This window comes from Phalaenopsis equestris, unplaced genomic scaffold, assembly GCF_001263595.1.
Source record: "Phalaenopsis equestris unplaced genomic scaffold, ASM126359v1 Scaffold000864, whole genome shotgun sequence".
Classification (NCBI taxonomy): domain Eukaryota; kingdom Viridiplantae; phylum Streptophyta; class Magnoliopsida; order Asparagales; family Orchidaceae; genus Phalaenopsis; species Phalaenopsis equestris.
The window spans coordinates 76,476-90,884 of record NW_018165304.1 but is presented as its reverse complement, the minus strand read 5'-3'; the positions used below and the strand labels follow the sequence as shown (position 1 = coordinate 90,884).

The following is a 14,409-nucleotide window of genomic DNA, read 5'->3' as shown; positions in this document are numbered from 1 at the left end:
GCTCCAAAAGGGGGCGCGTGGTAGGAAATAAATGTTCAACAAACATAACTCCTCCTTACGCGGGGTAATCGAAAGGACATTTGGAGTATGGAAGATAAGGCTAGATCTTCTACGTGATATGCCGACGTATTCATTTCAAAAACAGGTACATATTATTGTGGCTACGATGGCGCTCCACAATTTCATTAGAAGGCATCCCTCTCGTTCTGATACAGACTTCGACATTGTTGACGCCGATGACATGCATATACCACCTGAAGCATTAAAATTCCAGGATGGGCAGTCCATACCGGATGAAGTAATGGAGGCAGAAGAATTTAACACCCAAGTTGGTGAAGGATGGATCCAAGGAGGCTCGTGGGCTTGCATAAATGGCTATTTTCATTATAAATAAAATTCTTGATCAGCTTGTTCCCTTTGCTAGTATCCTTTGCTTAGGCTTTTATTTTCTTTTTTGGTTTTTAACTTTAATCTCCAAAAGAAATGCAATTAAAAGGTCATATTATGGCAGTTTATTAGATTTGTGATATTCTCATAACTTGCACTGGATTATCATAGTTTGTTTTATTTATGGTTAATAATATATGAGAACAATTATGGTGATTTGGAAGGTAACCATTGTGTTCAGCTGATTAATAAAGAGATGCTTTATCATAGTTTTGGGATGCTTTCAATTTTTTTGGCAACCACTGCTTCTATTATCTGTTAAAGGGATGCTTTCAGTTTTTTGGCTATAATGCTTTGGTGTTAAATGAGAATAAAAATTGGTTTTTTTGGCCATAATGTTTTGGTAGCAAAGTGTAATTTGGTTTATGGGATTTTGATATAGGAGAAGCCTAAACTAACCATTCTTCTATGTGGCTGAAACAGTCCAATGCATATATTGCAATCTTCTATAGCTTAAATTTGATTTTATTCTTTTTGCGAAACTGTTAGTACATGGTACATGGTTCTCGAATTCTGAAAATGTGTGTTTGCAGCTTAGATGACCCTCCTTATTTTATCTTCTGCACTCAAGGTACATCTTTGTTTCTATAAGGATGCGGCGTGTTAGTCAGCTTAAACATTGAAGTTTTATGAACATTTTAACCAAAAATATGAGTTTGTTAGGACAATTTGTCTGCTGATTTAACTTGCCTTTGATGATATAATGCTATCATACAATGAAAATGTTTAATGACCTACTGACAGAAGTCCATTTTAGTTAAAGATTAAATGCTTGATTACCTCATAATATGTGAGTATAATGAAGGTTTGGTTTCTGAAAAATACATTTTTTCTGCAGTTTTCTTGGTCAATTGGATGCGATCTTGGATCAAGCTCTAGTGTGCTATATTTTCCTTAAAAAAAAAATATGAAGTTGTTTCATTGGTCAAGATTGCTACTTGTAACTTTAATGTCAGTTATTAAACAAAATGGTATTTGTCCATCTCGTGCAGCTTGGTGTGGCATCTATATGAGAGAGTTCCAGCTTTTTGAACCATCTTTATTTGAGCAATATGTTCCTGCTACCTGTTTTGAAACATCAGAAAACCATCTTTATGGTGTTTGCAGTGAATCACTGAACCTGTACCTGATCCAGTGAATAGTGGTTATTTTTTAATTTCAATTTATTAAAATGGTAATGTGGTAGAGTCTATTCATTTTGCATTAAAATGATTGGGCAATTTATTACTTTCCATTGAAGATTAGTTGAAGATCATAGTTGTGACCACATAATACAACTTCAAATCCTCTCTTCTATGCTTTTCTAGAAATCGTGGCTGTTTGAAAATCTTGGCTTTTGGATAGAAATGAGGCTAAGCATGTACAAATTTTATTGAACATAAAGGGTGTTCCTCTCATTGCAGCTTGGATGGCCCATCTTCTTTTAAGACAACCGCGGCTTCTACGACACAATAGTTGGCACCATCCTTATATTTTTTATGTGATAGGCGGTAGTTTGCCTGTAAATGCAGTTTCTTATGTTGGGGTGCTGGTACCTGTTGCTTTGAGTTTGCTTCCTTCTCAAAAATGCACTGCAGGTAAAGAAAATTATGTTATTGTTGATATGTAGGAATATCTTTTGTTCCATTGTGCATGTTTATTGGATATAAATTTCATCCTTACATCTGGGATAGAGCCTGTTGGATTTCTAATAAATGGTTGCAATTTATTACATAAAGAGCTGCAGCTGTGCTGTGTTGGCTTCTCATAGTATTGAAATCGGGTTTCTTCATATTTCAGTAAGTATACTTTGAACATATTCCTCAAAATTTTTGCTGATCTATTCTCTTTTTATTTACTGCAGGACGATAAGTTCCATATATTCAGGGAAGTCAAGGCAAGTGATGTACCGCTGCAGGCTACCGACTTGCTACTCACGTCACGCCAGCCACATAGCTACGGGAGACAATTTTACAGGTGTCCGCGGTGGACACAAGGACAGGAGGACTACACTTTCTTAAGGTGGGCCAACAGTACGTCTCTTTCTATGAAATCCCAACTGGACACCGCTGCTCGGAGTTCAACTGTATCATAATTTCATAACATCGCATTTGCTTCTAGTGTTTCCATTTCTACGGTATCCCAGTGAGACAAGTTTGCTCCGGGTTCTGGAGTATCACGGCCAGGCAGAATTGGTCATGATATGCTGCTATATTTTAAAGTAAACATTATAATCTTTTTTCTTGTAATTTTAACATGTTATCTTTTCTTCTTGTTTGGGTATCATTATAGTAAATATTAGTGTGTTAAGTTGTATTCAACTTTTGTTTAGCTAACTGTATTTCTGTGATGTGTTCTGAAATGCTTAAGTGATATAAATATTTTGTATTTTCATGTCTTAAAATTTAAACTTTAATTTTAAGAATACTTTGTATTTTCGTATTCTTCAATCTTCACATTTATCTCCCCTTTATGATGACATTAAGAAGGTTGGTAAATTTGTAAAAAAAATTGCAAATAAGTTATTTACAAAACACATGAACCAAACAGCTAAACAACTTGTCCAGAACAGGGGCAAATTGGTCATTTATACAGAATCAGGTGCTCGCAAAACGCACTAACCAAACAGACAGACAGCTTAACCGGAGCAGCAGTTTACCAGGATAAGTTGGATAAGCTACAGCTGCCCCAAACAAACACTAAATCTTAATTACTTTAATTAATCAGTTCTCTAATCCTCAACCCTGTAGCCCACCGACTAACGCCATCTTATTTCCTTTCGTTCGGTCTACAGATTTTGAAGCTTCGAAATCCCCTTTTCACCCTATTTTCCTTCACCTTCCTTCCTCGGTTTTCCTGTGGTCCTTGTTCGTCGCACACAAAAGGGCTCGCGACCCTTGCTACAATGCAAGAGCCGAGAACTGGGTAGTAAATAGCAAGGGTCGATCGGCACTAAGGTTGTTACAACTCACGATCTAGGACTCTGGAAGAATTTATACAAGTGTGAATCCCTATTTCACATTATTTGAACATTCTTTTTCTTCCTCGTACATTCATTTTAAGTTTTGCCTCACTTTTCATTTCTTTTTTCTTTCCAATAGCCGTCGGAGGAGCCAATTGTGTGACAAAAGCCTAGAAAGTCCTTTGTGAGTTTTCGTTAAGGATATTTGCACCATATTAGCAAAGGAAAAGAGGGGATTGAGAAGTTAAGAAGAAAAGTGATACAGATTAGCGGTTTTGGAGAAGGATTGGTTGCCGAGAAAGAAGTTTAAGATATGTTTTAGCAAATCATTAATATTTTTAATTAAATTACTTTATTAGCCATAATATCATTAAATCTGAATTTAATTGTAGATTCTAGATTGTTTAACGTAGAGTCGGGCTCGAGGCGAGATTATGAACTTTCACTGTAAAGTGATCTTGTAAATTTCAGGTAAATTAATCAAAAGTTAAGAAGATTAATTTGATTAATTGCAATTACTTGAGTTTAAAATTTTAAATATTATGTTTTATATGTTATTGAGCTCAAAAGAAAAGTTGTTATAACCTTCAGCTATTTACCAAAGATTAAGGGTTTAGTGTAACAACTGAGGTGAGTAATTGTATTTCTAAATTTTAGTAATATTCTTTTTTTTAGATTGTATGCTTGATTTTATAGATGCCCTAGTTTAATCGGATCTTTCATATTGATAAGACAGAAATGTATGAAAAGCATAATAGGAAAAGATGTGCATGCACGAAAGATATGCATAAAATTGATGATATTTAGATAGACATTCAATGTAAGATAGGCATGTTGGAAAGATATGCACGATATAAGTAAGAGATATGCATGATATAGATATATGAATACTATGAAAAATATGTCTTTGACAAATACTTGTATAGCAAAACAACTATGTATATCAGCAGATGGATAAAGATGCATCAGAATAATATATGTATGAAGAATGAAATAACATATATGTGAATAGTTACGTGTGCATGTTCAGATGAGGATTTCTCCCCCTAATATTACAGAAGAAACGTCAGTGTACCTGCGCGCGTAGAGTTTTTCTAACACCCCAAAGAATTATGATGGTTAGTTCACTAACAGCTGTGCCGAAAAAATAAAATCAATCAAAGGCGAGCAAACCAGAAAATTTGTAATATTTACATTACAAACCGCTGTGTCGAAGGAATAATATCCGTCAGGGGCAGTGAGGGTTTTTCCTCCTTAGACAATTGAGATGAGTAGATCGCTAACTGTTGTGCCTACGGGAGCTGACGGTGTAAAATCGATCAAGGATATATTAGGTTTCTTAACGATGATCCTTATAGAGACAAATATGTATGTAAAGTATGAAGTAAAAGGAAAGTTAATGTAAATGTTTATAGTACATGGAGTATATTCATTTTAGAAAAAGGTTATTGATGCATGCATTAACATATATCAAAATTGCTTATAAGTATATATATCAGATTGCTTATAAAATATGAAAGGTCGGTATTCTATGTATATATATATATATATATATATATAAGATTGCTTATAAAATATGAAAAACTAGCATATTATATGATTTTTATAAACTCAAAGCATACATATTGAATTTTTCTCCTTGGATTATTGTAGTTTAGAAGTGTGATTATTCTTGAGTTATCATTAGATAACTCATTATGGTGTGTTAATATTATTTTTATAATTTAAACATTTGAAATAGATGAGATGAATAGAAGAGAGACAAATGTATACACGAGGCGAGAACAACAAGAAAGGTACAATTTGTACTTATTAATTTTAATTATTTTTTAATGTCACTTTCATGTATTATTTTGAATATTAAATTATTAGTGATAAAGTTAAAATAGTAGAGAATTGATTTCCACCATCTGATCGACTTTCCATCTTGCTTAACTCCAAGTCCTGGACCGAGCCGTGACAATCAGTAAATTTACATCGAAGCATGGCAATTTCACTTAATAGGTCTAAGGTGTACTTTACTTGGGATATGACAATTTCTTCTTAAATTGAACCACCTCCATTCCCAAAAAAGATCAAAAATTTTTGAAATTCTTGATCTCAAAATTTGTTGCAAGTATCATTTTTAGTCTAATAATTTCTTTTGAATCATCATCTGCAAAGGTAATATCATCGACATATACTATGAGAATAGTAATTTTGCTTCTAGAAAAAGATTTAATAAATTGTGTATGATCATCATGAAACTAATGATATCCATTTGTAACCACTGTTTTAGCAAACCTATCAAACCAAGTATGAGAAGAATGCTTCAAGCCATAAATGGACTTTTTTAACTTACAATTCAACCTATTTTCCAGCCCAGAGGAATAGTCATGTAGATTTCTTCATAAAGATAGTCATTCAATAAGGCATTTTTGACATCAAGTTGGTATCAAGCCCATCTTAATTTAATACAAGAGAATAAAACTCAAACCATATTAAGTTTGGCAATATGTGCAAATGTTTCTTGGTAGTCAATCTCGTATGCTTGAGTGAATATCTGCTTCTGGCCAATAGAATTTTTTCTATGAGGTAATTTTATAAATGTACATGTGTTATTCTTTTCTAGAGCCCAAATTCCTTCCTCAACTGCTTGTTTCCATGTTAGAATCTTTAAAACCTCTTGGATAGAGTTGAGAACATGCTCTCTATCAAGATTTGTCACAAATGCTCTGTAAGATGGTAGCAACTACTCATAGGTTGCATATCTTTCAATTGAATATACCCTCAGATACATTTTCTATGTGGAAATGGTTGATTAAAGTCATCAAGCATCAGTGTATGAATCATGAGTTGAGAAATCCATCTCATTACGATTATCATGAGGACTTGGTTCTGGCTCTTAACAATCCCTAGTTAGCATGGTGTCATCTGCATGCTCAATGGTCCTTAACCTTTTGGTGTAGACATGAAATTCCTAATCGGTCAAGTTGAGGTGCAGTAGAGGCAATGAGGACTATTTCTGTGACAGTTTGGTTCTTTAAATGAAACTTGTTGAGGTGAAGTAGAGCCAAATGGAGTCGGTTAAGGGACATGAATTGGATCAATTAAAGGAATATTGGTCTGAGTATCATGGAAAAAATCACAAATCTAATATTCCCTCAAAATCTCCTCCTAAATTTTATATTTAAGAAAATAAGGTTGATTTTCAAAGAAAGTGATATCTATGGAGTTGAATATTTTTCTAGTGGTTAGAGAATAGCATTTTCACCCTTTTTTATTAGACGTATAACCAAGGAAATTACAACTGGGAGAATTGGGATTATGTTTGGTGCGGTGTTGTTGATAGAAGGAATAAAAGAAGAAAAACCAAAAAACTTAAATGAGAAGTCAGAAGAAAAAGAGCAGATATGTGGACAGGATTCCATGAGAACATTATGAGGAATTTGAAAAGTTAGGACTCAACCAGGCATCCTATTGATAAGGAATGTGGTTGTTAGTTATTTTGTTAATTTAATTAAATCTTAATAAGTTATATCGTGCGATCAAACTAAACTATTGGGTAAGATCGGGATCAACAATAGTACATTAAAGAAAGGAAAAAAGTGAGGTAAGTTTAAAGTAAAATTTAAATTTGAGATTTTACCTATTCAATTGAAAAGTATTAAATCTTGTTTTAAGAATTAATGTCAAAACTTAAAGATTTAAATTTGAGGTGATTTATACAATGGAAGAAGTGAACAAGGAAGACGTAAATAAGAAAATTATTTGAGATGTGTCATTAGGTTACAAAGGGTATAATATATTGTAGGAAAAAGTTAATAAGAGTTTCAATTTATGATCTAAAGTGCCTTTAGGTTTTAGACATTAAGCATGTAATAGAAAATTAATATGAAAAAGATTAGATTATTTGATATAATGTTATGATTCACAATTACAGGATTTAAATAAAAATAAAAGCTAAAGGTTCAAAGTGATTAGAATCAAGTGAAATCAAAGTAATTACTATTTTATTTGCATTGAATTCAGTCTTTTTTAGTTTATAAATGCTTCATCTATTTATAGTCATTAAAGATATTTTTATAATTAAAAGAAAATAATTGAAAAATGAACTAATTAAGTCTATCAGGAAGCCACCCCTAGCAAGGAATACTATAATACCCATATATGTTAAAAGATAATGAAAAAGGTTTTACCTTTATTATACAGAATGAAAAAAATTAAAATGATTGTGCCTTTATGATATAAATTGAAAAAATGTTTTGACAGTGCTTCTGAGATGACTTATAAAAGTAAAAAAATGAAAGAAAAAATAAATGAAAATGAAAATATAATTGATAAGATAATAAAATTTTATTTTATAAAAATGAAAAAGGCAAGGTTTATTTTATTATCAACATATTTCTTTCATCATTCATGTTAGGCATGTACATAAAACTTTAACGCATAATAAAGTAGTGTCAGGTATTCGATGTAGTGTAAGTCTTGGTAATAATTTCCATGATAAAATTCTTTTACCTTCAATGATCCAATATCTTCTTTGATGAGTTTATCATTGTGCTTTTTTCATCAATATATTTCATGATTAGTTTTGCATGTGTGATTGGAATTTGATCTATTCAACAAAAATTCAATTCTTTTTTTAAAGAGACTAAACTTTGCCAAAATTAATGGTGGTGATCATGAATTTTGCACTCTGGTGCGCTTATTTTGTATACACATTCTAGGTTTGCACAAGTAACCTTTCATCCTAAGACAACCTAAATCAGCAAGCATCACTCCTCGCATATTAGATTACTGCAGATAGCAAAAGAGAAAATATAAAATAAACAAACGTAGCGGTGAATCATTGGTTCAATTGAAGGCACAAGCTTGAAAAAAAGGAACGGTAAATAGCACATAATTTTGATCAGCATGGTGGTTATGGATGGGCATATTGTTTCCATAAAAAAAAATTGTTCATTAATTTTTACAGTAGTTTTCAAGTTATATCCCCATAATATGGCAAAGAAGTCGAACAAATAGAGAACTACAAAAATCAATTTACTATATTAAAGAAAGAAATAATGAGCTCTACAGCTTGAAAACCATGAAGGCGATATGCCAGTCAAATTTGAATAGATAAAGTTGATGTCATTCTCTCACCTCATCAGCCTTCTTACGAGATTCTTCAACAGCTTTTGATAACCCTTGCACACGTTCTTCATACATATCCACTCTTAGACACTTGACATCTTCAGACACAAAACCATTACTAGATTTTGTAACAACATTCTGCGTTTTTGTGTATCCTGCCATAGCAGCATCCTTTATATGTGCTTGAAGAATAAAACAAATTTCTTCCCCCTGTAAGGTTTTATTAGTTCTTGTTTAGTTTAGTTCAAAATTTTGAAGGTATAAATAAACATTTGCCAAGCTAAGGAAATTACTCCACATAACCAAAAGCTAGACCTGCGAAGTTTCAAATTGGAAAACATGAAGCACTCCAGAAGCCTTCATCTTAAAGAAAACTGCAGTGTTACTGCTACCAAATTGCGCAACATCTTTAAGTTCTACAGAGTGCAAGTACTCTTTTGGAAATGGATGGAAAAAATGAACCTACAATACAAGCGCAATGCATTATCATATCTAGAAGCTTTTCATGAGAAAAGTCGTATACCATAAAAGTACTAGATAAATGGCACTAACCCCACGCATATTTATACCCAAAATTATCATACCAGGTAGAGAACCGGTGGGGTCATCTACCTTCCGCATACAAAAAAATGTGGAGTTTCCATAAGGAAGTCTCTGAAGAATCTCAAGGAAATGCCTTTTAGCATCATCCTTTGACAAGCCCTCCTGCATAGAAAAGAAAATATATAAGAGAAAGATTAACACAAATAGAATTAGACTTTACAAGCCTATTATTCATGCATGAATGTATGTGATACGAATACTGATAATTCCACAAAAAGCCTTAACTTCAGCGTGCTAAGTTAGCTTGCTTAGCTACTTATTCCAACAGGCCCGGCAAACTAAAACTTAACATTAGCATTAGTATGCAAGAAAAATACAAGGTGGCACGGTAGTGGAGCGTATCCCACCCAAGCAGGATCGGGATACAAGAAGAGAGTGGGGTGCCTCTCCACGTGGGAAGGAACTGGGATGGAATATACAGTCCTGTGAAAGCCTGTTGGGGAAAATCTCCGGCTTACTGAGTAAAACCAGTCCTTGTGGACCCTATTCATTATATATATTTTGATTTATAATCAAAGTATAATTTATGTCTTAGTATTAGTATGTTGTTCAAAAACTGGTTCAGACATTTTTATTTTGATTAATGTTATTTGGAGATAATTTTCTCTATTTTGTCGTATTGGGAATGATGTAGCCCCTTTTTTTTTTCAAATGGTGAGTTTGTAACTTGAAGAGAGATGAGGTGGCTAGTCGAACCATCCATCTTGTGTACATCGCTGCCCTTGCCATTGGCCGCATCCCTTCTTGCAGTTTTTCATCAAGGACAACAGCCATCATTAGTTTGCCCCTTCTAATCTTAACTGACTTCACATTTTCTCTCCCTTTTGTCATTCCACAACATCTTCCGGTTAGATTCGAACCTAAAATATCTTCTAGGAATCTTAAGACAATGTCTCAAAGCCAAGCAAGGATTCTAAGCAATATAAGGAAACCATCCACCTTAGAACAAATGCAAAAAACAGTGAGCACAATTCATAGATATTACTAACTTGTAGAATTACTGCATTGCTATAATTTGGCATAGATAGAGTATAAACTGTTAAAAATGAAATACAATTTTATTGAAGAAAATTAGTATTACAAGCCAATATTGTTTGAAGTTCAAGTCATACCTATTATGCTAGAACTAAGATAGACGAAAGAATAGAATATAGATTAGGAAATAACTTCTAAAATTAAAGTGGGAAACATTTACAGAAAGAAAATACTATAGCAACTTAAACTCGATTTTACAAGACAAATAAAATCATATATAACATTTGGAATTATTTGTTAAGAGAGTAAAATGAATTGGAAGATAAGTTGATTATATACAAAATAAATAAATAAATACAGCGAATAGTGTGTGATGTGCAATAAAATTTATGAACAGAGAGTAATAAATTATTAAATTGGAAACAGTGTAATTAGCATCTGTTGAAAAAATAGTAAAAATATAGAGTAATAGTTTCGTAAATACAATGAACATTTAGAAGATGCACCAATTAAGCAATTAGATAGAATTAATATGGAATGGCCTGAAAAGATCAAAAGAGAGAACAGTTGTCTCCTCTGCATGAACATTTTCCTTACTCTAGATTGACTATGTTTTCTATAAATATTTTTCATTCTATAAATCGTTTTCTAAACCATGATTAAACTTTAAATTATTCAAATTAAAATTAATGTCACTCATCAGCACTTCTTCATTAGTACGAGCTCGTAAGATGTTCATCTACTCAAACTAGTCCAAACATGCCCACTTGTTCTTTACACTTTCTACTTATCGTTCACCGTCTTTAGCTCAAATCACGCACCTGTTTTAATCACCGCCACCTGCTCATTTGCCAAGATTGCTCAACTCAAGCAATCGTTGTTCACTCAGCAGTACAAGTTTATTTGTAGTTCATTGTTGCTTGTTTGTTCATCTTCCTCGTTGCTCGAATGCACCTATTTTGATCCATCTCCTACTTTATAGCTCAATCTTGCTTGGTATGGCATCCTTGCTCACAATGGATATAAAATCCTTGCATAACCAACATTTGCAGCTTCGAATGCACTCGAGATCATGGGTATAGGTAATCTCTTAATCTACAATCAACTTTCTCTTTATTTCTCTCTCCCATTCGCTCTCATCTCCTCTCATTATAGTGAAATAACCCCCTCTGCTCCAATTAACTTCGAATTCACCTACTCCCTTCCATCTCCCTATTCAATTGTGTTACCGATGCTAATCGATTATAATAATGGTGTTACAATGCATCCAATAGAATTATTGGGATGTTAAGATGGGTATAAAAAAGTGCACAAATGGCATTGCCATATGACACTATCATTGTCATCATATACAACACCTTTTATATGCATTTGTGTGCAAAGCTGGTTGTGGGCTTTGAGAATTTTGACGCTCCCAATATCTATTATTTGTTGTTGATATTTTGTTGAGAAAGCTAATGCAAATAAAATAGTGATAAGACACTAACAAAAGATTTTGTTCTCATTTTTCTAAGGACTTTCTGATCAAGGATTAGAGGTTTCTTATAGGCGCAAGCCCCAAGAGTTAAGTACCCCTACAAATAACAAGACAACACTTTCATTTAAGACCAATCATTTAACGCTCAATAATAGCATATAGTAGCATCAAAATATATTTTCAATTATAAAATTTATCACTTTGATACTTAAAGCAGATCGTGGTAGAAATGATGAAGAACCCGATCAAGATCACATGGTTCGTCATCCTAGGACATAGTGGTCCATGATCAACTTAGTCAGAGGAGGTGGTTGACCAAATTTGACTAAATCTTTGTCAGCAATCATAGATTGCATCATCCAAGGGACCCCTATAGATGTTTGTCTAAAGAGGCAAATTTAGGTCGACCTTAGCAAACAGAAATGCTTGTGCCAATCAAGTGTACCCTTATTATTCATAACTCAAAAAGCAAAAAGTAGTTTAGGGACATACGCGCTATGATTGTGACTATATATAATGGTTTCATTTGACAGTAACCACCCAGTCAGAGTGCTCGGGTTGTAACAACTATTTTATAGTGTCATTTGGCATCAAAACCACATGGACAATGAATTGGAGCAACTTCTTTACTAGCATGCAATTGCATTAATTGTAAATATATTGATACTTTTGACATTCACTCTTTGTAAGCTGAAGCTGATAAAAAATTTGACAATCTCGAAAAACTATCGTAGAGGGTGGATGAGATTTACTTTAAGTTTTATATGATTATCTTTACTTGAGTATTTAATTTGTTTGAAAAATTAAATTTGAACAATCTTTATTTAAAAGGTGACTCCTCCGATTGAGATTAGGGTATGGATATTTGAAAACATTTGTGCTTGAAATAGATTGAGATTTTCGGTCAACGCGGCCATCAAAGGGTATGGATATTTGAAAACATTTGTGCTTGAAATCTAATTGAAATTTATTAGTGTTCTCTTACTGTTAAGTGAGTGATGTATTTGAACTTTCTGCTATGTTTAGAAATGAATTGATATCTGTGAAGTTTCAAAAATGTGGCTATTACAGTGTTCTCTTAAACAGTTTTACCAAACAGGGGCAGCAAAGTCATTTTTCCACAAACAGCTGCCCAATAGCTAGTTTCACGCAGCTGCACCAAACAGACAGGCAACTTCCCCGCAGCAGCTTATTGGGGCAGTGCAGCTGCAGCTGAAAAACTGAGAAGCTGCAGCTGCCCCAAACAGACCCGTAATCTTGTTTCCTTCCTTAAGCATTCAAAACTTTGGTTGGTTTGTTTGGTTCTTTGCTTGGCTTCAAAACCTCTTATTCTGATAGTTTGTATAAAAATCTTAAGAGCATGATAGTTTTGTGCTAAAGAAAAAAGAAAAAAAAAGAAAGAAAAAAAGAAAGGGAATAAATATTTGTGCTGATATTTCATTGGTTTTGTTTAGGACGGCATATATTGTTGACTTGCATGGAATTTTTTTTTTTTTAAGGTTTTTCTTCCCCTCCTTCCCCTTCGGTTGATCCATGGAGTACTCTTTTAACAAATGGTTTTTGTTCTTCTCTACTTGTTGTGCTTGATTTAATAACAAGGGATTCATGTTCTCTAGCATGTGTCTAATTAATATGGGCTAAGAATGGATCCTTCTTTGTTAGCTAGTATATTTGTGAAATGTGCTCATCTTGATATATGTCTTTAATCAGAAAAAGCTAAGCTCATTTCCCCATGATTAAATTGAGGCTGATTTGGATTCTGGTTTTCATCTCTACGATGAATTAGTTTGGTCGATATGTGCATATCTTGTGGGCTCAATCGTTAAACTATTTGTGGTGTTCCTTTTCTTTTCTTTTCTTTTCTTTCTTTTGGAAATAAGATAAAATCTGAGCATGGGATCCAGGTTTGTGTGTTTATGTGAACCTGGTTTCTTTTGCCTCAGTTAACCATAGTTTGGATGGTTTACTGGTTCGATTGAGGTTGAAGTTGATCCCTTCGCGATACCTTTGGGTTTGATGTCTTTGCTTAGCAGTTTTTCTTTTGTGGACTGATCTTTGTGAAGCTAACTCAAGTCACATGGTTTCAAATTTGATGCATTGTTGAGGATTTTAACGAAGAGACTAATCATACTTATCATTCAATCCTTATATATTTCCCATCAAGCAAGTAAACATCATCTTCCTTACCTGGTCATCACTATGCTTGTGTATGGGAGAGTTATAGAAATTGGAAGTTCTTCATGTTTAGTCAAATAAAAGAAAAGCGCTTTGATCATTTGGGATGCTTAAGGAAATTCAAGACGTACGGTTTTCTTTTCTTGTGGAGATTATCACTTAATTCTTCACAAAAAAAAACAAGGAGATTTACAATGTTGTATACTAAAAGGAAATAAATGAACCATAAATTTACTTGGGCTCAATAACGAGGTGATACCACTCTCACTCAATGCTCTTTATCTCCATTTGAAGTTCTGTTATTGAAGGCGCTTTTATTGGATAATATGGATGAATGCATTTGTTACTTTATTTCACCATTCGGATGGGGAGAAAGCCATACACTTGTTATACAATCTCCGTACATTTATATGCTAGACATAAAATATTCCCATGTATTTGCTCATTTGCCGTTTAAGTTCTCTTTTTGGAATTATGATAGAGTTGCTATTGCCTCATGGTTTAAATTAAAACGGGAACATCATAGCAATAAGTGAGAACATTGGATATTGGTATTCTAAATAGTTGTTCTTTGGTTTGATTACATGTATATGCAATCTACGAAGGAAGATTCAAGCGCTATTTGTTCTAATTTGCTCAAGCCATAGAGAAGATTTATTTCCCTCACTTTCTG

The 14,409-nt window shown here is 33.4% G+C and overlaps 1 protein-coding gene across 5 annotated transcripts in view; it reads right to left on the bottom strand.

The window, feature by feature from the left end:
* The window catches only part of LOC110031904 (kinesin-like protein KIN-14I), a 127,081-nt gene that overhangs the window by 52,239 nt on the left and 60,433 nt on the right, over positions 1–14,409 (bottom strand). For all 5 annotated transcript variants that reach the window (XM_020735336.1, XM_020735335.1, XM_020735331.1 and 2 more), the window contains 3 exons: positions 9,059–9,211; positions 8,822–8,968; positions 8,516–8,716 (listed from right to left, as the gene is read on the bottom strand). In XM_020735336.1, coding sequence (XP_020590995.1) covers positions 8,516–8,716; positions 8,822–8,968; positions 9,059–9,211 — 501 coding nt within the window. The remainder of the gene's footprint in view (positions 1–8,515; positions 8,717–8,821; positions 8,969–9,058; positions 9,212–14,409) is intronic.